We start from the raw sequence: 26,173 nt of genomic DNA, 5'->3' as shown, positions 1-26,173 counted from the left end.
TGGAGAAGAGAAGGGATTTGTGTCTGGAGGCAGCTGCCGGTGCTGTAAGTGCTGGGGCATCCTGCCGCTCACTGGTCCGCGGGGATCTTTGCCTGAATAAGGACTGTAGGATTTGGCCTTTGCTTTATACGTCTTCAAAATGATTTCTTACTGAAAGAACTTGGCTGAAACAGACACCAGCTGAGGCCAAGGGCCGGACCACCCAGGCCACCGGCCTACTCCACTGTGGCACATTTTTACATTCCCACAACATAAAATTAAATAAATAAGAAACAGACCAGAATGTGAGAAACAAAAAGGAAGGCACAAACTGCTGGAAACCTGCCAGAGAATCCATTGATTCAGTAGGATAAAGGCAGATCTTGACCAGAACAGTAGACAGGGATCCCATTAGCTCATGGGATCTTTTAATAATTTGGTGTTAGCAGGCAACGGTCATTAGAGCACAATCATCTAGAGGAAGAACCATACCGTTGCAAACACTGATGCCTCCGAGCACCGGCAGCAGAACAGCCCTGAAAGCTAGGGGCGAACTGGTTGAAACAAATTCCCGCGTAGGATTGCCAAGGAGGAAACAAAACTTCCCCTTGGCTCCAAAGGTCAACGGTGAGCTGGGGCCACGCGCCCGGAGCAGAGCACGCATGGGCGAAGGGGCGGCAGTTCTGTGGGAGATGAGGGCACGACACAGAGCTGCAAAACCCGCTGGTGGCAACCGCTGGTATCACGCAGGGTAGAGCTGTCTGTACAGAGGCAGGATTTTTTTTTTCTTGGAGATCTTCTTTACTTGTCTGTGTTTACCGCAGAATTTAGCGGGGAGGGGAATGCTGATAAAAAGCCGAAGGGAAATGTTTTCATTTCCCTAAAAAGTAATACAGATTTGGGCTTTAACAAGTGAGCTTTATCTGGCTTATTTCTTTAAACACAACAACAACAAATTATTTAGCTGAAAAGGCATATTTACTGAAAACTGCGGTTTGGCCAAAAATGAAAAATAAACCTTTTTTTTCTTCTTTTTACTAGAGACCTTTTTAAGGTTGAATGTATTTTTTTTTAAACTGACAAATGTTACTGTGGACTCTAATGCACACGCCTAAAATATGTCAGACTTGGCAGAGCCAAGTAATTTTCATACACCCTCATGGGTCCTTCCTCTAGAAGACTCATCCGATGGGTGCTCGTGGCTGCAGGCTGTGGGACAGTTTCTCTGAGTAGGCCAGTGACAACTGGGGACAACCGTGTGTCACGCAAGGGTGCGCTCCTCCTGCAATGGAGACGGGAACTTTGCTGCCACCGAGAGTGGTCCTGGTCCTTGGTTCATCCCTGCCTGAGAGTAAAATCAGTTCAGGAACTGAATAAGTTTAGTGCATTCCTCTTTGAAAGAGTTCTGAGCTAAACCAAACACGGAATTGTTTTTAAGTTCATTGGGATTGTTTTAATCACAGGCACCGTGCTCCTGTGCAGAAGACCTTGCCTGGAAGGGGGAGGCTACAGCGAATGATGTGAGGCTGTTCCTTATCCTGCATTCCCCACCTTGTTCGGAGGAACATGCATGTGCCCGCAGAAATGCGATGCGGATTCAAGTAATGCCAACTCCTTCTGGGCTTGCAGCTCAGCTGAGCTTGCCCAGACCTGGGCGAGAGAAGGATTTCACCACCATCAAGAGAAGAGTCTATGGCGATGGGGACGGGGACCCCGGCTCCCCGCAGGTACCTGCCCCTCTGGCAGTAAAGTCCTGCCCCAGGGTGCTGGAGATAGAAGGACAGAAACTGTGCGCCAAAGAGCAGGTCATGTCTTTCACACTTGATATGCCACTCCTGCTTAATCCTCTCCTCTTCCCATGTATTTCCTGTCCAAAAATTCCTGACTTCTTTTTTTCCTCCCTTTCTGCCGTTGTTGGAATATGATTTAATCACAGCTAACTCCACTGGGGAGACAGGCAGGACTCATTTGCAATGGTGATGTGTGTCTGTCTGTTTGCAGCCAGCTCGGTGATAAATCACTTCACTGGAAGCTCAGGATGTTGGTTTGGGTTTTGGTTTTTCCCCCCCTCCACCTCCCTTTCTGTAGAAGAAAAGACGTGAAAGAGATGAGCTGCGCTGAAAGCCGTTTCCACGCTCACCCCCCTCCTTGGAAGGGTTTGCAGCTGGAGGTGGGATACTCTGTGTGCTGGCAAGTTCAAAATGCTGCAGTTTGCTAATGCATAAATACTGCAGGATTTCACAGTTATTTCCTATGCTCCAGGGAAGGCAGGAACATGTTCGGGCTGTTGGAGGAGTTTAGAGGATCTTTAGGCCGTGAAAGAGGGGGGATGTTGGCTCAAGTAGCTGTTTCTTGCACAGCTGCACGGGTTTGCAGCAGGGGTGGATCTGCTGGTTACGCCATTCAGCTGCAGGCACACTGGTGCGGGAGGGATTCAAGCAGCCTTCAGACACGCTTCTGCTCTCTTGGTGCTTCAGTTTTGTGGGGAAACGTCAAGGTTTTTCCAGCTTTGCTTTGTCAGTCTAATTTTGGCTGGTACGGTCTGGAAACATTCTTGCTCTGGATTAATTTTTTAAATGCATTTGAATCAGAGGAGCAGATTTGTACTAGATGCAGCCCGTGGTGTCTGTGCGTGAGCGCCTTGTGCAACGGTGACTGATGCAAGTACACAGAATTCAGTTCAGCTTGTTTATTTAGGCCCGTGTGAGAGGCTTTCGAAAACAGTGCAGGGAAGAGAGGACAAATTTACTTTCACATACGCACAACTGTCCTTTATTATCCTAAAATGTGGTTCTGGCAATCAGCAGCCACGCTTTTGTTCAGATGGCAGGAAAAGCGAGGATATTCCAGGGCTATCATGGAACAGTGCCCAAGCAAGAGCGTACCGTCCTGATTTAGGAGTAAGCGTTTGATTTGAGGGTGGGATTAGGTGGCAGGGTGACCCTGGGCTTGGAGGCAGTTCTCCAGTCTCTCCCTTCCAGTCCCACATCCTCCCCTGCACAGCCTGATCCAAAGTTTGCTGAAGCAACGGGAAAGCTTTCCCCCTTACTGCAGCGTCTTACGGTAGACCCTGAGGATCTGTGCTGCTCCTGGGTGCCTGTGCAAATTAGTGTTACGAGTCAGGCAGAAAACTCATCTGCTGTCTTCAGCAGATTTACCTCTGCAATGCTGCTGTAATTAACATCTCCTCCTGTTTGCAACAGGCTGCCCACTGCTAAAGAACAAGCTTTGTGTGCACGTCTTTTCCTTTTATCCTGTGCCCTCGATCCAGAGGCACAACTGCCCGTGCAGCTTCCTAGCCCAGGCCGGTCAAAATGGTCTGGGTTAGCTTAAACATTACAAGCAGTATTTTGGGGTTTGTTTGTTGTATGTTAGATTCACACACACACACACACACACACACACATATTCTAGGTCCTATTGATTGAATTGGGATAAGGACTGATCTATAACTGAAACGGCCCCTGTGCCGGGGGTTTCCCATACTCTCCAGAGCACGGGTGTTGCTACGCTTTACACAGCTGAGCGTGCCGGAGGCCGGGTGGGCGGGCTGTGCACTGTCCACCGGTGCCCTGAGGAAAACAGGGACCCTGGTGAACCCGCTGTCAACAGATTGCAGGCGCTCCGGGGGTCGTGGCAGGTCCCATGGAGGTTTGCGGGCAGCCTCGGACACAAACGTGCCCCGTACCTGTCTGTCACGGCGTTATCGCAGGTCTGATAAAGCTCTGGTGCCCAGAGGTGCGTGACTGAGCACCTTGGGTTGCGTTTAAAAACACAAAAGCTTGATCTTTCACACAAAAGGCTGCAAGCAGAGAGAGGCAAGCGAAGGCTCACGAACTCACTGCCTTAGAAATCTTGTGGTTGTATAAGCCAGCCTTGAGCATTGCCTTGTATCGCACCAACACCTTCACTTCCTCGCTGAGATCTGTGTTATCAAAATACTTTGCAAGAGAGTATCAGTCCTGAACAGCACCTGTGCGAAGACTGCGCGTGTAAAATGCTAGTAGTTGTCACAGCTAAATAGTCCGGGTGAATCCTGGTTGTTTCTGGGCTAACAACTGCCAGACAGTGATGATCTCTGACCTGTGCCCAGGGACCGAGTGGGATCTGGAGTTATTCTGGCTGGCTTGGTGCTCGATGCCTTCAGGAGTTCCTAACCTGCTGGGTTTATAGCAGGGAGAGCTTTATGCCTCTGCACGTCAGACCCCTCGCCGTGTCCTCGGCCTGTCTGTGACGATGGCCGCTGTAAGCGACGTTCCCCACCGGGCCAAGAGGTGTTTCTCGACATCCAGCCCCACACCGTTAACACCAAGCCACTGCTCCTCTGCATCTCGTACTGGTTTTGTAGTTTTCTAATCTAATCATAGGGAAGGTGGTGGTTTTTCTCCACTCCCAGGCACTTGCCATAGACATTTCAGCAGGTTTGGGGGGTTTCGGAGGGGGGCTGGGCTAGCTTTTCTCATCTGCGTGGGACTGGCGTGTTTAAATGTACGAAGCGAGATGCAGGGCTGTCCAGCCAGGCTCTTGTGATGAACTAAAGGTCCAAACTTCCCATGCTGTCTATCTGAGATGCCTCCTCGCTATACTAGCATGCAGGCTAGAAGTTAAAGTCAAAGCAACACAGACTTAAGCCATCAAAAGTGTCATTGACCAGGGAAAGGGGAGAGTCACAAACTGGGCGCTCTCTCTCGGGCCGCAGAAACCCAGAAGGGAAGAAATCATCCAAGAAAAGACAAACTGGCATCTCCAAAACTGAATGCTCTGCTTTGGGCATTTGCTTTAAAAATCAAGACATCTTTGGAGACCTTTATTATTTAAAACCTAAAAACAAGGCAAGAACTGCAGTGCAAAATGCAACCAGCAAGTAGAGTAATCTGTGACTCCATCACTTATCTAGGGGAGGTTTCTATGCCTTACTCAGTGCAAAACACTCCAGTCTGGGGCTGCTGGGCTGCGCTGCGCAGAGCAGATAGGATCTGACTGATGTGGGCAGAGAAGGTGGCACCAGGGATGTTGTTTTGGCTGCCTGCAGCTCACCCCTCTTGCTCCTTCTTCTCGAGGGTCTCGGACAGCTGCACGGGGAGGCGAGTTGCTCACACAGCAACGAAGCGGCGATGGTGTTCAGTCTCTGGAGGCGGCAATGCGGTCCACCTGCAAAAAGGACAGGCAGCTGTGAAAAGAACAGCGCTTTGAGCAGGGAGGTGCAGCCGTGCTTCAACGCCGGCTGCGGTAAGGAGCGCCAATCCGGCACCCAGAAAGAAGGGCACTGCCACAGACAGCCGGCGGTTCAGCCCTGTCTGCCGCAGGAAAAGTAGCGTGAGGTTTGAAAAACCCTGGAGATAGGAGTATCTGCTTTCTGCGGTGTTAATTCTGGGCTTAAACAAAGGAGGACTTTGTGCATGCAGGATAACGATCCGGACTTGATGGGATTACTCACTGTAACTGAGATACTACAGGAAAAACTCGGCATGTTGAGGGGGTTAATCCTTGCTCTCAAGGGACGTGTGACGTAGTGTATCTCTGCTTCTCTTTCTTGCCTGTCTGTTAACAACTGCAGGGGCTAATGCTGCCTCCTCTGCACCTTTGGGACTGCGGTGGGAGTTTGCAAATAGCTGTGCAGCCCTAAGGGGGAGTTGGGTGTTTGTGAACCCAAGACTGTATTTTGGGGACGCTGAGATACAGTTGCTGTCAAAACATACTGGGCAGGCTGGAAACTGGGTCATTTACTGCAAGTCCAGCACTGAAACTGGTCTGGTCTTGGCTGCTGTTTTGCTGTGAAACAGCCGTGCCCTGGGCCTCTGGTGAAGCTATGGCTCGGGAGGGACACAAACTCCCAGACTCGTTTGGGGGAAGGCAGGTATCGACAGTGTAATTAGCAGTGTCAGCGCCAGGCTCTGTGCCGGGTTGGGTGCTGCTTTAGAACTGCCTGTGGGTCACGCAGGACCCCGCGCTTTGGGTTTTCTACCTGTTTTCATTCTGGGAAGCAGCATCCACATAAGCTACGTGGCCTTAGGAGCAGCTGTAGTTCTTCCTCTATTTTTTCCAGCCATAGAATAATGGCAGATATTTCCTTTGGAACAGGACTTTATATAGTGCTTTCCATAGTCACTGAAACAAGCAGAAAATATTAAAGACCACAGTGTTCCCGGGCTGGTGAGCCCTGGTCCCAACTGAACGTTTCCCTGGTTATTCCTACTGATGACAGGACTGTTTCTTGGATGATGTTTCCATGGTGTTAAAGCCCAGGTCTCGCTGCAGTTCTCTTTTTTTCCCTATGCTAATACCAGCCACCCACATCTACTCACAAACAGTTTTTCTCGGAGCCGTGACCAGTGTACCTCCAGTTATCCATAACCCCCTGGCTGCTGGCCTGCTACAAACCAGCTGGCCGCATCCAGCTGGTGCATTAAATTGAAGACAGCTACAAATAAATCACTTGCTTTATTGCTTTTCCATGTAGGCATTGGCCCCGGTACCACGTGGACACGTGGTGACCCAAACGGGAGGGGTAAAGTGATGAGATACAGAACACTTCTTAGGGAAATGTGACAGATTTTAAGCTGCAAGGGGTTTAGGAGCAGGTTTGAGCTCTCACTTCATCTCGCCTGCTCACAAGGAGCCATCTTACATTTAGTGGCACCTTACATTGGATAATAACCTTCAAATCTAGATGAGGAGGGGAAAGAACAGATGTCCTTTTCTGGATCCAGCAGTGCCTGGAGGAGAGACACTTGCCCCCCCAGGCCTCTGCCTCCTTCCCCTTTCAGGAGGTGACCAGCCTGCAGGTGCTCCCAGAGCCCATTCCTGCCCCTCTCAGCTAGGTCAGCAAAGCCCGGGATGAAGCTTGGGACCGTGACCAGCCCTGTTCCTGGCTAGGGGAACGAGGGGCTGATGGCTTCAGTCCCTGCTGATCCGTACCCCAGCTCTTGTGCCCATACAGCCCGGCAGCAAAAATTCCTTCCTGACCCCAGCGGCTCTGCCTGCAAGCAGGTGCCTTTCTGGCTTAGCTCATGGCGGCCTCGAGACCCACTTGCCCCCTGCCTTACTTGGATGTGATCCTCAAGGCAATTAATTCGTCCTACATTGTAAGCCCTGTCGTGAGCCCTTCCTGAAGGCCGTCTGCCAGTTATGCTAAGGGAGATGACGTGGCTGTTCTGTAGTCCGGCCTGCGGAGAGGAGGGGGATGAGGACTGCCGTTCTCCATGAGCAACACAATCAGCAAGGCACGTAGTACACATTCACTGGGTCACAGAAACCTGGGACTCCTCACACTGTGGTTCAGTGAGGGGGCTTCCTGTGTGCATAATTCCGAGCTTTGTGCAACCCCGAAATCTCCCCTAAATTCCACCTGGTGATGGCTAGCGACACGGGCTTGATGTTACGTTACCAGGGAGGTCGCCCTCTGAACATGAACGTCCTGTCTTGGCGTGGCACGTGTGTGTCTTGAGTTTTCCCCAGTGAACCACTTGGGGCTGTTTGGATAGAAGAGAATTTTAATTTTCAGCAGCGTTTCTGGCTGGGCTTGGAAAAGCATGTCTTCCTGAGGATAAGAGATGCTGCAAAAAATGCAAGGAGGAATGTGAGTCCCTGCCACAGTTTACAGCAGAGCGGTCCAGCTGGTGACCACAGGGGCCATTCTGTCTGTTCTGGTAGCGCTCTCGTACTGGTCTCGTGGTGGGGCTGCAAGTGCTGGAAAGGAGGTTTTGTAGCTCAAACTGGGTTTTCCCAGGACGGGTGTGCCAGTAGCCATACGCTGATAGCCCTGAAGGGTGGCTTTGGTTGTGAAACCAACTTCCAGGCATGTCCTCGGGGTTTGCCAATGCAACGTGAGTCATCCTGTGCAGCCAGGCGGTGTCTTGCCCAGTACTGGGTGCCAGAAGGCACCCACCTGTGAGCTTGAGGAAGGCTTGTTCGAGTGGCAGCTGGCATCAGGAGGGAGGAGAGGTGGCGTCTCCTTCGTAGCAATGACTCACTGGTGCGAGTGTGGTGCCGCTGAAGCGGAGAGGCTGCTGGAGTGCGCCATCCTCTGCGGCACTCTTGTGTCCCGTGTCCTGCTCTGCTGGGGATGCAGAGATCTGCTGCCAGCCTGCTCCGGCCGGGAGGCTCCCACGCATCCCCTGCCCCTGGACACGCACCCTCATCTGATGTAGGTTAACTCAGGGCAGAGATGGAAATGAGAGGAGCAGGGAGGTTTTAGCTGCATCCCATGCAGGTTTGCTGAGTGTTCCCCTTAGCAGGAGCTGCAGCCTTACTTTGGCACAGCTGGGTTTGCCTTTGTAGGGTAATTTTCTGCTTACTAAGGTCTTTGGGCGCCCTCCTACTGCTCAGAATAAGCTGGCCAGGCCTGCGATGCTGCTGCCCGTCCTGCACATGGTCTGAATGTATCTCCCGATGCACAGGAGCCCTTGGGAGCCTAATTGGCTCGTAGCTCTGAGCTGTGGTGGTATTGCGAGTGTCTCCAGGGCGTCTGGGCTCACCGCCGCTTCGAGGATCCTGTGTTAAAGTCATGCTGCTGCTCGCTGTCCAGACATAGGCTAGCAGCTTGTTTGTTTAAACTTGTTTCCATAGGAATTTGTAAGGACCATGGGAACATATTTTATTTGACCTAAACAATAAAGAATGAGACTTAGGAGGGGGGGGAAGGAGTCCTGTACTGTCTGATTTGTGGGTCTGATTTTTCTCTTAGGCTGGGTAACCTCTTGAGCACTGAATGAACCATCTTGGCGAGTCAGCTTGCTCTTTTTCTTCTTTGTTTCTTTCGAATGCCTGCAATATATTCCAATCAGCTGATAAATGCATGAAAATAGGTCAGAAATAGCCTCTTTTTAAGCACACAGGGCAGCTCTTGGGTCAGGCTTCCAGTAGTTCAGAAACCCTGCTTTTATGTCTGAGCTGGAGCTGAAGAAGCCAGATTGTCCAAGTGCGAGCACGGGCTGTGGCTCCAATGGCGGTGAATGATCGCGGCTGTCTCTGCAGTCTCTCTCTCTCTCTGAGTTTGTGCCACTAAAGCAGTACCTAAGGACTTGCCTTCTCACTGCCTTGGGAAAGGACAGTGATGCTCCCCTGTCTGGTAAATGAAATGCATGAGGCTGTGCAGCTTCTGGGGTGCTGTTAGTCCTCCGACAGGAAGGTTGGGGTGACCTCAGGGGCAGCGTGGGCAGACTGCACAGGGAGTTGTAGCAGAGATGGAAGATGAAGCTGAGCTATTGGAGCATGTTGCTTCTTGGACCTTCCAAGCTGTAGGAGCTGGAACTGTGGCGAGCCAGAAATAGCAGCAAGGAGATGCTGGCAGAGCAGCCCAGCAAAGAGGGTGTGTGGGCAACAGGGAAGGCAACTACTCAGCAGTGGAACTGCCCAGGATGCTCCACTGACATTTCCATTCCCGTACAGCATTTGTTTAATGTTTCCCAGGAAGTCCCATCAGCTGTCACTAAAGCTGAGGTCCTTAAGTCCTTCTCATTAATGCTCTGAATGCCACAGGGTGCTGCTGTGGCACTGCACGGTGATGCTGTGCAGCTCAGGACCCACAATCTGAACAGGTCGGGCTGTCCACTGGGTAACGCTGTGCTGCCCTGAACACTTTTTGCTCTGTACTGCTGGTCCCTGTACAAAGTCGGGTTAGTTCATTCACTTTGTCTATCTTCACACCACCGTGATGAGTGTGCTTTCTTGGGGGGGGATTATAAAATAGCTTTTACCACTCTCTGAGGTGGTGTAAGGAATAGTCACATTTCTCAAACCAAGAAGCACAGACTATGAACGCTAACCTGCCCTGCACAGCAGATCAGGCTACCGGGTAGGAATGGCTCCACTGCGAGTTGGTGCTTCTGTGAAATAGCACCCTGGTAACTGGGAGTCAATTTCACAGGCAAAACATTCCCCTCCTTGTTCTGCCCATGTCCAGCAAAACTATTGCAATGTGCCATTTTTCTTTCCAAACTTGCTGACATCCAAAAGGGGCAAGAATTCCCCATAGCGTATCCTATGGGCTGCTGCTTCCGTATTGAGCATCTTACAGTGATCCAAGAACTGACTTTTTTTGCGGAGGCCGGTGCCATTTCTCTCATGCCAGGCACTACATGGGTGTTTCCTGTGCAAGCAGTTCTTGTACGGGGCTACAGGTGTGCTCTGCAGTGGTGAAAAACACCTAGAGAGCAAGAGGAGACTGAAGTGGTGACTAACCACCCCTCCCAGGGGCCTGGCTATGCACAGGACTCCTACAAGCAAGGGTGAGTGCTGCTTTAGAGCAGAAAAGGTAAACATCACAGGTAGATTAAAGAAGCTTGCATGAACACGCAGCAGCCGGAGGCTCAGCACTTCCACTGTGCTGAAGGCCCACACGCTGTGGAAGCATGTGAAGGGTAAACGTCAGGAGGCAGGTTGCTCTCGAAGGGCTGAGTACTTTGGAGCAAGCGCTCCATTATAATTTATTCAAATCAAATGTTTATGCTTTTCTGTAAATCTCACTTAGCTTCTGGGAGCTTATTTAGCTTCAAATGGCATAGTGCGAGACTGAAATCGGGATTAAAGTTTCTGAGCAAAGGGCCTGCGAGTCCTCTGCCCCTTGGTTTACTGCTTTGAGCCACAGCATAGAGCCTGAGACGTGACGAGAGACTCCCTGGGGCCGCTCTGGGAAGATTCTGCACCCAGCCAACTGCCCAGGCAGCATTCCCGGCTCCTTTGGTGTCCTCAGCAGATGTGACCTGCAGCTATGACAATGACAGCCCAAAGCTTTGAGCAATTTGACCCATTTTTTTATGACTGTAATACAAGCTAGACCTGCTGTTTGTTTTTGCAGATCGAAGCAGGCAGAAGTGGACCGTCTTGCTCCCACCATCTGCAGAGGCACTGATTTTTATTGTGGTACTAAGGCTGTATGTGCATTGTTTCAAGGCAGTAAGCCTTAAAAAGTAGCCTCGTGACCTTTTAATACTGGTACTCCTATAGGAAAGGTATTTGTGAGCAGAGCAAGTCCAAGCTGCTCACTTTGTCTAGGAAAATAAATGATTGTTTGATATTCTTCCCCTGGAGAGGTGAAGGTCCCTGAGGAAATTAATCCATGAATGGCTCTGACTGGAGGAGGGGCAGAATTTCAGACAGTCTTTTGTCACTGTGGGTTTCACTTACAGAGTCTTCCAGGCATTTTTTTTTAGACATGAACAATCTCTAAGCCCCCAGCTGTTGTCTTACAAGAATGTGCACTTAATTTGACTATGCCATGTCATGTCTGTGTCGTAGCCTGCTGCCGCTGGGTTTGCAAAGCAGCCTGGCTGTACGTTACCCAAACAGGTTTCTTTCCAGAAAAAGAAACCACGAGCAATGTTCGCTAAGCACGGGTTGTGTGTGGGCTGTGCTGACTGCGATTTTTTTTTTGTCGTCTCACCTAGTGACAGAAAAGCGGTAGTTAAATGAGAATTAAGGTACGGAAGGTAATGCTGGCTGTTCTGCCTCAGGGGTATTTTTATGGGCTTTCATCTCAGTTAGAGGCAAAATCATGGTTGGGAAAGGGCAGTTGAAGGGTAATCTATCTATCTCAGACATGAAAAAAAGCCTGGCCGGTTAGGAGAGAGGCGAGTTAAGCCCTGTGGTTTTCTGCTTTGTACATACTGCCCTTAACTTTCAAAGGGGATTTAACTAAAGACCAGTAATTCCGTTTGTTTAATGTAGGGCACTTGATTTTATTCAAAGGGTGAGATACAAAATAGTAAGCAAAAAGACAAAACCCAAATTATAAAACACTACAGACAAAAGACATCTTCTGCGTACAGCACACAACAGGAAACAAGATACAGACTGGTCCCCACAAACCAAGCCAGCTGGATATGTACAAGCAGAGGCAAATAAATCTAGAAGGGAAGAAAGGGTGGTATTTGCCACTTCAAATGTCCATTTACATAAACTGAATTGAAGGCAAATAGTTTTCTTTCCTTTTATTCAAACCAAATACTTCTTTGCTTCTTCTTCTTCCTGTATCTGATGTAGAGGAGGGGCTCCGTGCTTTGAGGCATTTGGTACATTCAGGTAGGATCTAAAATTAGCCACAGCTAAACACTGATGTGCTTACTCCAAGCGCCAAATTTCGATCCCTCCCTCCATCCGCCATGCTGCTGCCAGGCACCTGCCTGTGGTGTCAAGGGCTACTGGTGCCAGCTAGAGAGGAGAAAAACCTAATTCTGCACTAACCTGTTGGTCTTCCTTACGCCTTTAGGTGTTTCAGTCTGCAGCTTACCCAAACCTCGTGTGTCTAGGCTAGTCTTAAGGCTCCTAACTGAGCACGATTACCAGTGGACTCAGTGCAGAGGGGTTGAGACTGCACAAATACGGGTGTCAAGGCAGCTTTCTGGCTAGAAGGGCATCCCCGTGTTAGCGGTACGTAATTACCTTCGAGGCAGAAAGACCATGCTAAAAAGGAGGTTGTGTTTGCCGCCTCACTGTTGCACCTTACAAGGCCAAGGCTACCCAAACACTGGTTTGGGCTCTCTGTAAGAACAGGCATGCAGACGGTACTTACTCATCTGACAGACCCAGTAAAGAACTGTCTATGGCCTTTCTTCAGTAGAGCTAGGAGGGAGCACGTTCCACGTACAAGCTAATTTCCTAGTGCGTGTGGAAAAAACCTTACTAGCAGTGTGGAATCTGGCCGAAATCTGTTGGGCTGAGCCTGAAGTTCTCTGGTCTTTGGTAATTAAAAAGCCCTAAGACCTATGGGCGCGGGCTTCCCCTTAGGCCTCTGTAGACATAGATGAGGAAAAGGGTTACTCAGCTCAGAGTATATCCTGGCAAAAGTGCGCAGTAACAGGCAGCTGCTATTACAAATATTCTGTATTTACCTGTGGCTCAATTTTAGTGACAGGGCTACTGACTTTTTAAACATCTCAATTAGGAAGGAGGGAATTTTACTGGCTCAGTAAGCAAAACATTCATTTTGGAGAGCAGAAGAGTGACTGGCTGTTAATAAATATCACAAGACATTCTAAAAGTTTTCTAAGGAAAAGAGAAACATCATCTGTTCATCAAAATGCAACACATCTAGACAAAAACGAGGTAAGGGAAGCTAAGAAGAGTCCTTTATACATTCTCACCTCACACAGGCATGGCAATTAACAACGAGATGCTTAACGGATTCCCTACCATGCTCATCAGAGAAATTCTTTATAGCAAGTGTGTTCCACAGCATTCTTTGATATTAAACATTACAACGTCCCACAGCCTAGTTGCAAGTAGCGACTAAACCTCTGTTTTGGCAGGCAGAGTTTTATACACTCCAGGCAGTTTTCTGGCAACTTGGAGAATGCAGGGGCGAGTACTACCTTTACTTCTGACAAATGACGAATCTGTCATGAGTTTTAATGCCTTAAATTACAAAGAATAAGGATTCGTGTCTATCACAGCATAAAACCAAATAGCTCCGCAATATCTGTACACTTATACCCAACATGGCTAACTTAGACTCCTGTTCTTTGGTCCTCTTTGTATACAACTTACTTTCGTAACTATTTAACAGCCTGCATGATCGAACTGTTACTGAACAGCAACTCGTATTTAACAGGGATGGCTACACCATCCTCTTTGCTAGGAGACTTGGGAAGCTAGCGGGCGATCGTCTGTACAAGGCTAGATAAAAGCAATGCTTGCTAATACTCTTCTGAGTGGAATAGAAGAAAAAGATCTTAAAATAATTCATTTGCAGGGTGCTTTCACGTGAGAGATCCCCTGCTAAAGAGAACGGGGGACGGGATACTGCAAGTCCTTGTGCTGGGTGGGCACAGGCGGGAACCCTGCTTTGGTTCCAGCCCTCCACCTGACAGGTTTGCAGAGTTTCTCTTCTCTTAAGCAAGCTGAGCGGGAGGAGGAAAAGGAACCGTCTTCAAATTGTTCGCATTGAACATGCTTTGTTTTTTCCTTAAGGAAAAGTATCATCTTCAAATGAAGCAGGGAAGTCTACTGGTCGTGTTTCAGGCAGAGGCACGTACCTGTTACAAGTCGGTGCCTCATAAGCAACTGCTGTATAAATAAAATGCAATATTTACTACTCTGCTCTTAAACTGGCAGCACAACGTCTTCATAAATTAACGGTCTGAGTATGATGTATTAGTAAACATACATACGTTGGTTTCGGGAGGCTGTTTCCAGGCACATAGCACTTCATTCTCATAATAAAACAAAGCCTTGAGCTGATACTGAAATTAAATAGTTACTGCAGTTTTAGGAGAAGTAGAATTGCTACAGACAGACTTTGGAAACAGCTCGGTCTGAGCAGTCACCTTCCAGCACACAACTCAGCCTGGCTTACTGCCGCTTAGCAAGAACCCAGCGTCCCGTGCAAGGAGAACTGGGTTTTGCGGGGTAGCGGACAGTCCCCAGGGCCTGCCGTTGTTAAAGGAGTTCGTGGGGGAAGTGAGTGACCTCGAATATTCACCAGGACTTGGCAAGCATCACTCCACGCCTTGTAGCCTGTCTGTCTTTTTATGGTGCGTGTGTAAAGCTAATTCAAAACCCATCAAGCTGGTAGGAAATTCACCTTTTTGCATAAGAAAACACATAGCTAACTGCTCTTTAATGACTTTGAAAAAGTCAGTGTTAAGTCTAGAAGGCGTGTTTTCTGTGTCATTTCTGATCCTCTGCAAGCCCGTTATAAAACTATTACCAAGGTATATATTTCTGTTGTGTCTATTGAGCCTTTTCTATCCCCTCCAATTTTAAACCAGCTGAATTTGACACAAGTCACATACAAACAGCTCCTAAATTAACCAGAACCGGCGTTTTCAGTAAGGGAGTTTGGCTGATGTAGTAGTAAGCCTCAGGAAGGGAGCTTTAGTGCCGTCTCTCTGCCGGAGAGGTACAAGGCAGAAACTTTCTCCTATGCGTTCAGACTAGTAAGTGACCTACAGCAGTACAGAGCCGGTTCCTTGGGATGTGTTTATAGTGCCGCAGTGCTCAGTTCGAGGGGAAAAAGTCCTCCACACAGGAAGACTTCTACTTCTTTAAAAAAAAAACCAACAGCAACAACCAAACCGAGCACTGTTCACGTTCCTCTCTTGTCCCCCTCTTTGGTAAACATCCATACCGAGGCAGCCACTGCTTCCGCGTACACTCAAAGGTCTGAGTTCCACTGTCTTCGCGGGCACCGCTACAGGTATGTGCTGGTGTTACACAGCGCGTTGTCGCCCACTGAGTCTACAAGATTGTCACTTGCTAGGTATTTGGCATAGATAAAATCCTTCGGAAAAAACATTATTTTCTTAGCATATTTACCCTGGGCCTCAAATTGAGGAGGTCGTGACAGGTCAGTTCAATTCCCTTTTGTGCACGAGGCAGAAATTGACCCCAAATGCTTGTTTACAGTTTCATTCACCATTAAAATATCTGCACAAGCATGACCAGTAACAGCTCTTCTTCCAGTTGTATATTCTGATATCCCGCTTCACTGCCTGAGAGCATGACAGGTAATTCATTCAATGGTTTCTCATCAACAATTGGAATGAGCCACACTGGCTAAGGAACAATGACATTATCTTAAAGTAAAGTGGAGGGCCCCTTACCTAGAGGACTCAGTAATCTTTAAAGAAAACCATTTAACATCTTTCATGGAAGTCTACTGTTCAAAAAAACCCAAAGCTATTGACATAGCATATGGAATCAATTTGACAATCACTAATGTAATGGAATTACGGTGATCTTATACACAAACAATGATTTACCAAAATAAGATTTACCTAGGGGACTTTAAAATCAAGTTATTTTGGTACCAAAAAAGTCTTTCATTTAATTCCCCTTTGCCCCTATGATTCAGATGATCTTTCACTCTACAGTTACGGACTTGGCCAGATTTCTTGGAAAATCAACCTGCAGAGAGGGACGAGAAAGAACATGCTTGTAAGTATTTACACACTTTGTTTGTGTATAACTTTGTAACATGTGGAACGTTTGTTCTGCATTTAAATTGCAAACGATTGAACATATTTTCGTGCTAATTTAGGATAATCGGTGCAGAAAAAGTCCATAAACCTCAATTGTTATGACTCCTCTGTCAAGAACTAAGGACTTAGTCCCTTTAGTCCATGTTGTTACAGTGCTCGAACGGTAAAAGGAAGAGGCCAGTGTCTGCATTAAGATCAAACACCTAACGCAGACAGACGCTGCTTGTCAAACATCCTTCTGTGGGTTGTTACCTTCCTTCCAGCTCCCTGCCAGCCCTCCAGAAACAGTACGCTGTTACCAGAACACAGACACGTGTCCAAACTCAAACCGCACAAGACTCGGCCAAGTGTACTACGCTGCCTTCGCGTTTTCTTCACGAGAAGCTTCTGTAATTGCCAGGTCCACCCTTTAGCCTGCCCCTTAAAACAATTCCACAGACAAACCCCCACAGGCTTCCAGCATCACCCAACACATCTTTTCCAGATCTGCAGACAGCAAACAGGAGTGCAGAAGGGAAGGAATGCTGTACTTACGTCGTATCCTCTGAGAACTGCAAGATGGAAAGCCAGAAGCTGAAGGGGGATAACGCTCAGGATCCCCTGCAGACAGTCCACCGAATGGGGAACTTTGATTGTTCTCTTATTGTTCTTAATCGTCTCGATGTCTTCCTTATCACAAATCACAACAGGTCGCCCCTGCAATAAAGGGGACCGTTGAAGAAAACCAGGTCTGGAACATTCTTTTCTCACTTCTGTTCAGAGCACCAGTGGCAAGAGCTTTTTACTTAATTTAGAACAGCTAGCATCCCATGGGCATCCCTGCAGCATATTTTAAGGGGTAAACAAACCACACCAGGCTTCTGCAATCTGCTGCAAAAATTGCACTTGAAATGCCCAGAATATCGACTGAATTCACATTTTAGGCAGTGACAAATGGTTTGGGTGCCCTGTAAACTGCTTTTATATTAAAAGCAACATTTCTGATGCACTGTAAACTTTTACAGGTACTTACCTGCCGTGCAATGACCTGCTGGAGAGCGTTCTGGCACTTGGCATACGTATGGTCTCTCATGATGATCATGATAACGGGCATGAGTTTGTCCACCAGCGCGAGAGGGCCGTGCTTCAGCTCACCTGCCAATATCCCTTCCGAGTGCATGTAGGTAATTTCTTTAATTTTCTAGACAGGGAAAAAAAAATCATTCATAAAGCTTTGGGCAAACTTTTGAATTTTTTTTTTTTTAAACCATCTCTGTGGCTTCTTCCACTTTCTTTGTAACTTGTAAAAATGTGTTCTGGGTCTCCTCAAATCCAATATGTAGACAAGCCAGCCTGAAAACCTAGACTGAGGTAGTGCACCTGGGCTGAGCTGCTTCCAGGCCATCAACACTTACAGTTCTAACACCAAACCCACCGCAGGCCTTATGATGTGCCATCAGCACACCTATCTCTCATCAGTCTGGAACTGGGCTGGCAAACACGAAGAGGATGCGTTTCTGCGTCAGTGGGTGACGGCACTTACAACAGGTCTCCTCAAAGGTAAAAACTGCAATCCACAGGTTTTAGGGTACATGTTCAGCACTCCTGGAAATGCCACCCAACAGTTCAAACAAGTAACTTCGTTAGGGCGCCCAGTCTGTCACAGCGAAGCGTTCCCAGTGTGAATGCAGAACACGCACCCTTTCAACCCACTGTAGCGTCTGGCTGTTACGTGACTTGGGTATCTTGCAGTGGAAGCCTCAGCAATGTTATGGTGAGTTGTAGCTGTTTGACTCAGTATGTCAGCCAACAACCGTAACTGTTAGCCACTTTTAAAACAACTTGTAGCCATGGGTGGTTTCCTGTGCTGAAATCTGAAGTCCATAGCTAAGTACATTTGAATCAGCTTTAAAGAAAGAAATCTCTTACCAAAGCTCCCTCAAGACATGTAGCATAATGGTAACCACGTCCCATGATGAGAACAGACTTCTGATGGTATAGCTCTGTGGCCAGCTTCTGGATCTCATCATCCATACTCAGCACTTCTTTAATTAAGTCTAGAAGGAAAGATAAGAATCCAAGTTGTGCGTGCTCTCAAACTAGACATATACACGGCTAGCAGTGAATGGCATAAAAACTGGACTCGGTATCTTAACAGTGCAATTTAGTGGTCTTAGAGAGAACACAGTTGCAAAGTTATTGCCAATAGCCACGTTGCACACATCTGACGTCCTCGGGCTTTCACAGCAAAGTTCAGGCACCGTTGAAGTTCGCCTGTGCTATTTTCACTTGGTGAGAACAATAAATGCAGCAGTTCCTACCTGGCAGTCCCTTTAGACCACGCATGATTTCCTTGCGCCTTTCCTGCATAGAAATTCTGTCATCGCACATCATCAGAGCAAACATCACCAAAGAGACAAACTGGCTGGTATAGGCCTAATAAGGGGCGGGGAGAGAGAGAAACCATGTCAATAAGAGTAACCAAACGGTTGTCACCTACTATGTAAAATCCTTAGACTAGCAGTTGACTTCACTCTTAACATAGTACCAAATGACAGCTTTCATTCCAATTAAGTAGCAAAGACGAACACAAAATTCACAGGGCAAATCTCATTTGAGCAAATCTCAAATGGGGGTGTGCAACGGCACAATCTCCTTCTACTCCAAATTAAGATACAAGTAAAATGAAGTATTTCCAAGATTCCCTGGCAACCACTAAATCCTGTTTTGTGACCACACTCATGTTCTCCTTTACTGCAAGCAAATGCTGGAAACACCAAAGATGGGCAGACCCGTTGACTGGCAATGCAGAAGCCCGCCACTAACATCTGGCCATCGCACCAGCTGAAGGTTTTTTGCACCGCATTCAGGGAACGCTGTGGTGGGTTGACCCTGGCTGGAAGCCAGGCGCCCACCAGAGCCGCTCTATCACTCCCCCTCCTTCACTAGACAGGGGAGAAAAAGTACGACGAGAGGCTCACAGGTCGAGATAAGGACAGGGGAGATCACTCACCAATTCCCACCACGGGCAAAACAGACTCAACTTAGAAAAAAAAAAATCATCTAATTTATTACTAAGAAAACAGAGTAGAGCAATGATAAATAAACCCAAATCTTAAACCATCTTCCCCCACCCCTCTCTTCTTCCCAGGCTCAACTTCGGTCCTGAATTCTGTCCCTCCTCCCCCCCAGCAACACAGAGGGACGGGGAATGGGGATTGCGGTCAGTTCATCACACTTTGTCTCTGCCACTCCTTCCTCCTCAGGAGGAGCACTCCTCACACTCTTCCCCTGCTCCAGCGTGGGGTCCCTCCCATGGGAGACAGTCCTTCACCAACTTCTCCAATGTGAGTCCTTCCCACAGGCTGCAATTCTTCACAAACTGCTCCAGCGTGGGTCTCTTCCACAGGGTCCCCCACGGGGTCACAAGTCCTGTCAGCAAACCTGCTCCGGCGTGGGCTCCTCTCTCCACAGGGCCACAGGTCCTGCCAGGAGCTTGCTCCAGCGCGGGCTTCCCACGGGGTCACAGCCTCCTTCAGGTGTCTCCACCTGCTCCGGTGTGGGGTCCTCCAGGGGCTGCAGGTGGAATCTCTACACCCCCTCATCCTCCCTCCATGGGCTGCAGGGGGACAGCCTGCTTCACCATGGTCTTCACCACGGGCTGCAGGGGGATCTCTGCTCCGGCGCCTGGAGCACCTCCTGCCCCTCCTTCTGCACTGACCTGGGTGTCTGCAGAGTTTCTTACATCTTCTCACTCCTCTCTCCAGCTGCAAAAGCTGCTGCTCCTTTTTTTTTTTTTCCTTCCTTCTTAACTCTGTTATCCCAGAGGCGCTACCACTGTTGCTGCTGGGCTCGGCCCTGGCCAGCAGCGGGTCCATCTTAGAGCTGGCTGGCATTGGCTCTGTCAGACCCAGGGGAAACTTCTAGCACCCCTGTAGCCCACCCTCCCCCCCCTACCAAAACCTTGTCATGCAAATCCAAACCAAACATAAAGGCAGCTGAAAAGGTAAGTGGTTTCCCACCCCCTTCTTTAAGGACAGATTCTGAACTCTTCACCCTGCTAAGGCTCCATATCTGGCTAAAGACCACTGACTTTGGGGAAAAAACATCTGCACAGGCAAGTGAAATTAGTGCTCAAGCGAAGGCAATTCTATTTGCACAAACATTTCAGGCACAGTATCAAACAGGTATCGCAAAGTCTAGCCTCTGAAGTCTTTATAAGACAAACGTTATGAAATGGTCTGTGGTGTCAGCCTGGGATTGAAGTTGCTTAGAAGATTAAGTTTTGTAGTATTTCTGTCCCTTCCTAAACAGTGATCAAACTTGCCTGTTGCTATACTGGAGAAGACTTGAACAGCTCTGAGGGAATCTAGAAAAGCTTCAGTCATGCTGACTAGCGGAGTTTGATATGGAATGATATCTACTCTGGTTTGGTGCAGCTGAAGGTTACAGAAGTAAACAGCACCAACCACTCAGGGTAACAATGCCTGGGGTGTTCAGAATATGTTCTCAACAACCTTAGGGCAGAATCTTTGCAAGTTCATATTTCATATACGCACAACTTTGGTAACTCCCCACATCATCAGAGAGAAAAATGCCATTTTCAGTTCTCTCCAAACTGTAATGCTGGCTGTATGAAAACAACCCAGGGACAAACAACTCGTTCAAAAGTTTCTTATAAGAGACTCATGAATTTTCCATGATCCAATTCCCCAATGAACTATTAAACTCAAATGTGGTTTTTGGCTGAATTTATGTAACAGATTGACATCATCCTGCCTCTAAATATAACTAAATCAAAGCAGATTTCACCATGCAGAAGCACTTCATCAAAATGAAATGCAGCAAAGCAAGTTGTTTTATACTGTATCACATGCAGCCAGATGCATCAACCACAGAATAATTCTGTTAGGTGGACATAAATACTGGTTTTCTGTAAAAGACCGTTCCCCCATTTGCAGAAAGTATAGTTTTAATATCATGCTTTCTTTACTAAAGTGGTGCCATTAAGGGCAGTTACATGCTGTCAAACTTTCTATTACCTTGTCTTTTCCTTTCCTTTTTCATCTTTAGACCTTAGTTTAAACCTGCACCTCAAGACAAATGATGGCAAAGAGGAGAGAATTCTTGCCTCTAAGGGAATTCTGCCCTTTGTTTTCAACCTTTAATATTGCTGCCTTATAATATTTCATTTACAAAAACTAAAAAAAGCCCTCTGCAAGATACAAGAAAAAGCAAACGAAGAGTATTGCTGGGCACATGGTCCTTAACTACACAATCATCAACAGCAACCAGTAAAAAGGGAACAGAAAGCATTTAACAGAGGACCCGTGCTATCACCAACACCTTCGGGGCAGTTTCAGTAACAATTACGATAATCAGCGAGGTCTCTCAACTTATGACTTACCTTGGTACTGGCAACCCCAATCTCTGGTCCTGCATTGATATGGACTCCACAATCTGTCTCTCGTGATATGGAGCTGCCAACTGTGTTAGTTATTCCTACGGTTAAGGCTCCTCTCTCTTTGCAGTACCGCAGACCCATCAAGGTATCTGCTGTCTCGCCTGAAAAGACAGGTATTGTCAATGCTGCAGGTCAGTGTTGGTTACTGTCACCGCAGATGTAAAACTGCGGTGATTTCCCTAACAGAATGTCAGAGGTTTGTATTTGCCTGCAAGTCAAAGGAGTTAGTCATTATTTCAGCCCCGGCACACTCTGGTTTAACCCTAAAAAGAAGACAGTGAAATCTAGAAAACACAAAACCTAACAATAGTATTTGGTGTAAGGAAAAGTCAGTATTCTGCTGTAGTTCAAAAAAAAAAAAAAAGGCAGTTTAAGTGTATCTTCTTTAACAAAACCAACTTTCTTCCTTTGCCTTAATAAAAATTCACCTGGGGCAGGGTGGGGTGGGAGGAAAACACGTATTAGGGAGTGGAAGTGTTCGGTGGATGCCGTGCATTAAGTTACAACTAGCCTTTTGAGTCCTGCCTCCAGGCTCCTGCCGCTGAAACCCTGAAGCCCACGGAACTGTTTGGCCAGTGGTTCTTACCAACAACACGAGAGCTTGCGAAAGAGGTTACGTCTACAACTTATTACCCCTGTTCAAAATTGTTTGCACTATGCAAACACAAGCTGGCTTAGATCGGACCTCACTTAACGTGTTGATTCAAAAACTCTAAAGAAGCAGAAAAAGTTGGTTTAAATGCACATGGTGGGGCAGAGGGAGGCAACCTTGCACTGATGAGCCCAACAGTGCTGCTTGCCAGCTGAGCTCCAGCGATGGCACTAGAAATCCTGCACGTGTAAGCTGACAATAAAGAACAAACCCCTCCCCGTCAGTTTGGTACACTTCTGCTCTGCGTACCACACTACGTAAAGCAAGTCGTGGAGGGTGGGAAGCTACGTCTAGAAACGTGGATTTATGGGTGGGGGGAACTGGGGTTATTTCAGCTCAGTATTTACTTTGGTTTTGTACTGCCCGATAGGCAAGCTCAGGTTCCAGGAAAATCTTTGTTAGCTTGCCACATCCAACACTTCAGGGGAAAGACACAGCCCCTAGTGTGCCCTCCATTGTGTTCCCTGTTAGATTGGACAGTATTCCAAAAACCCAGGGAAAACTTTAATGTGAGCCACCTGCAAAGAGAGGGTATTCTGAATTACTTGATACTAAGAAGAAAAAAAAACTACTACCAAAAGAGTATTTTAACCTATGGAGAAAAAGTAATGACTAGTTTTAGTATCAAGCTGAAGATCAGTTACGAAAATCTACAATGGTAAATGCAACTAGGAGGGGGAAAAAAAAAAAAGTAGTTTTTGTATTGCAGTTTCCTTGAAAATATTTTGAATGTGATGTACATCGCTTTTTGGTTTTTAATGCTTAAGTTTGTCTTATATCATATTGCATTCCAAGTTGTTGTATTTTTTTGATACTTGCGTGTAATTGTTTAATTCTTTTATGGATCCGATCCACCAAACAGCTTAGTATTTGGTAGTGCTTTAACCAGACAACTAAAACTATTCAAAAGAAACTATTGAGTTGCCTTTACCCAGAGTTCAGCAGCATTTTTTTAGTCTGTTGATTGACGGAATATTTCTTCACAGAGAGAGGAAACAAAACTGCTGTTACTATATGTAAGACTCACAAAACCCTGCACTGGCATGCAGACGGACAGGAGGAGAACTGCTCTATTTTTTCCCCATCTCTACCATGTGCGTGCCAATTTCTTCTCTGGCGCGTACCGCCCGCAATCCTACAGGCAGCACCAGAATTTGGCCCCACTGCCTTTTCCCTCCCGAGCTAACGTTTGCAGGAAGGAGGGGAGCGAGTGGGTGGTAAAGCGAGACCATACCTGACTGGCTGATGAAAAAGCAAACATCATCTCTGAAGACAGGGGTGTTTCTGTCCAAGAAGTCACTGGCTAGTTCAACCATAACAGGTAATTCAGTCAGTTCTTCCAGAACCTGACGGGTCTGGTAAAAGGAGAAGTCAGAAAGTTACATATTACACCATGGTTAAAAAACCCAAGGGTTTGGAGTACAAAAAAGCCTTCTAGTTGACACACACTGGAAAATATTACTATCAAAATACCATGTGAAAATTAGGGCTGGATTATATTTTAATTACTCAGTGTACCCGTACTCAAGTCACACAACTACCCCTGTGAAAAGCGACACTGCTTTTGGCACCACAAAAAGCCTGAGGCCAACTCCTTCCTCACACGTAGATTGATCTTAAATTTTAAGTCTTGCTTATTATATAACGCTACATATATATAATACAGGGTGTCCTTCTATCAGAGTATAACTTGTATTACTGAAGAACTCGGAAACCACCACCTGTACTCAGGCCAAGCCAGAAACTTGTTTTGGCTAGTCGATGGATTACTGTTAACATTATCTTACAGAGCTAGCCAAGATGAACAAAAATTTTCTTTTCTGGTCCTTGTAAATCAGTGAACATAGCTGTGTTTCGCAGCATTTCTGAGAGAAGCTGAAGGATTCCTCTGCAAAGTTGTGGAGTACGTTATGGGCTGCCAACCTGCAATCTAAAAACGCTTCACCTACAGCCGTCGCACTTTGAGCAACGACTAGGTCAGGGCTTGACAAGACCAAATCGCATGCTGGCTGTACACACGGCCAGCCCTTCTGTAAGGTACAAAGGGAAACCTCTCCGCTGCACTGGGCAGGCACAGAGATCTCTGTAAGCAGGCACCGTTGCTGTCTGCGTGAATAGCAGCGGAGGAAATCCCACCTGGCTCATGGTGCCCCTGCCTTGCTGCAGCATTTGCCTTCTGCTCTTGCGTTGTCTCTTCTCCTGGTAACAGTCTTAAATGAGATCCAGACTGGCCACTTACCGCAACTCCAGCGTGATAACTTGTCCCACAAGCAATAAGGATTAAACGACGACACCTCTGAATCTCCTTGATGTGATCCTTCAACCCACCGAGATTGACTGTAAGCAAAGTTCAGAGAGAACAATCAGGCTGGCCAGGTGGCAGGAATTCTCAAGATTACTGGTGCTAACACACAGTGTGTAACAATCTCCATCAACCACTTTGCAAAAATGAATAAATCACAAAAATTAGTCTTGCCATCAGCGCATGTAATTCTGGAAGCGTTTCCTGTGAGACACGCACGTCATCTTATACCAGTGTGTTTTAATCTCCCCTATCATCACCGACCTCCTCCTCTATAACTATTGTGAATAACTACTAGATACTGAGCTGTCAAAAATAAAGGAAGCTTAATCTCGATTACCAGTGTAGTCATCAAAGTTGACCCTTCCTCTCATTGTATTAACGACAGATTCTGGCTGTTCAAATATTTCCTTCTGCATAAATGAGCTGAAGTTACCTATAAAAGAAAGAAACAAAAGAAATGTGAACACTTTAAATCACCTCCTAGTAATTTACCTTTTTCCTATGTATATAGGGAAAAGCTTGGACCCATCACTAACAGACTGGTTACCAGTCAGAGATTATGAAACTGATACTTCTTTTTCTACCAAAGCATCAGCTTTTCATAAGAGCTGGATTCAAGTTACCGGAAGGGTCAGATCTGGAATGGCAAGCCTGCTAGGGACCAGTCTTGGGCAAAACAGATGCCTTCAAGCAGGAGGCAAAATCCTCAGCACCACAATTCTTGCCACGACGGTGTTAGCAGAGGGAAAGTCCCATTAGATGCAAGGACAACTTTTTTTCACCACGAGGGTAATAAAGCACAGGAACAGGCGCTCAGACAGGCTGTGCGATTTCTGTCTCTGGAGCTACTCCAAACTCGACTGAACAAGGCCCGTTAACACCCTGATCTGCTTGGTCCTGCTTTTAACCCAGGGACTGGACCAGATGACCTCTTCTTCAACCTGACTTATTCTGTGACTCCAGGAGAGACCTGTGACATCCAAGAGATTTTACCCTTCATAATTTGCTGAAGTTCCATCTGCAGGGTTTGGACGGCACGTCCAGGGTGATCGCCCGCTGTGCGTTTAATCCGGTGGATGGAAAGACGGCCATCGACCACAGCTGCTACATCATCATCTTCAAGGAAAATCACTCTGTTGGTATGCTCAATGACAGCACTATAAAAGCATACACCATTTGCCATAAGACATTATTCTTCACAGAAAGATGAGGGCTACAGCCCTATTTATAATCCAACGTACAGCTTAAGAAAGTTACTCATTTCAATGGAATTTCTTTTAAAATAAGAGCAGTACTGTAAAGTACATTTCCACGCTGCCAATATAACTGGATTTTTTCCACCTACCTCATTATTAATTTCAGTGCCTGCTTTAAGAAGAAACTGTGAATTCCTCAGACAAAGCAGCATGTGCAGCAATGCAATCTAACCATTAGGAGATAGAGAGTGGAAGTCAGGAAGACAGTAATTTGCCCTAGCACACAGGGTGCGCAACTACAGGAGCAGATTCCCTTCTTGGTTCCTCCAGTGATAAGCCATTGTCGCTCCCTGCATCTCATCCTTCCATCTGTAAACCTGGGGACAACTTGGCCACCTGTTAAAGTACTCTGCGATTTGCCTAGAAGCACTCCAATAATTCAGTACTATTGAATACCTTCCCTACCTGCCTTTTACTTGGGGAATGTCAATATTGGAATCACCAGTGGGGTTTAACACCTTTGGTCAGGTTTTAGTCTGTACTTTCTCAGTTGAACAAGGTGGGCTGTACTGAAATAGATCAGCTCCCTGGTTTAGTAGCTTTTGTTCTGACCTTGGGCAAGTCACTGAAAACCTCTGTAAAATCAGAACGCATCAGGGTGTCCTAAGACTCTCCAAA

The 26,173-nt window shown here is 47.1% G+C and overlaps 1 protein-coding gene across 4 annotated transcripts in view; it reads right to left on the bottom strand.

Annotated features, from left to right (window-relative positions):
- Window positions 1–4,752: 4,752 nt before the first annotated feature.
- Window positions 4,753–26,173, bottom strand: part of GFPT1 (glutamine--fructose-6-phosphate transaminase 1) — a 44,366-nt gene continuing 22,945 nt past the window's right edge. For 2 of the 4 annotated variants that reach the window (XM_075736736.1, XM_075736738.1), the window contains 10 exons: window positions 25,293–25,456; window positions 24,637–24,732; window positions 24,234–24,331; window positions 23,229–23,349; window positions 21,286–21,443; window positions 18,200–18,314; window positions 17,808–17,935; window positions 16,912–17,079; window positions 16,434–16,595; window positions 4,753–5,130 (listed from right to left, as the gene is read on the bottom strand). In XM_075736736.1, coding sequence (XP_075592851.1) covers window positions 5,101–5,130; window positions 16,434–16,595; window positions 16,912–17,079; window positions 17,808–17,935; window positions 18,200–18,314; window positions 21,286–21,443; window positions 23,229–23,349; window positions 24,234–24,331; window positions 24,637–24,732; window positions 25,293–25,456 — 1,240 coding nt within the window. In that variant the 3' untranslated portion in view covers window positions 4,753–5,100. Of the gene's footprint in view, window positions 5,131–11,632; window positions 15,826–16,433; window positions 16,596–16,911; window positions 17,080–17,807; window positions 17,936–18,199; window positions 18,315–21,285; window positions 21,444–23,228; window positions 23,350–24,233; window positions 24,332–24,636; window positions 24,733–25,292; window positions 25,457–26,173 lie in introns of those variants that run through there. The other 2 variants (XM_075736735.1, XM_075736737.1) reach the window with 1 other exon arrangement.

The sequence above is a fragment of the Balearica regulorum genome, chromosome 27, assembly GCF_011004875.1.
Source record: "Balearica regulorum gibbericeps isolate bBalReg1 chromosome 27, bBalReg1.pri, whole genome shotgun sequence".
NCBI lineage: Eukaryota > Metazoa > Chordata > Aves > Gruiformes > Gruidae > Balearica > Balearica regulorum.
This window is presented reverse-complemented; position numbering and strand designations above follow the sequence as displayed.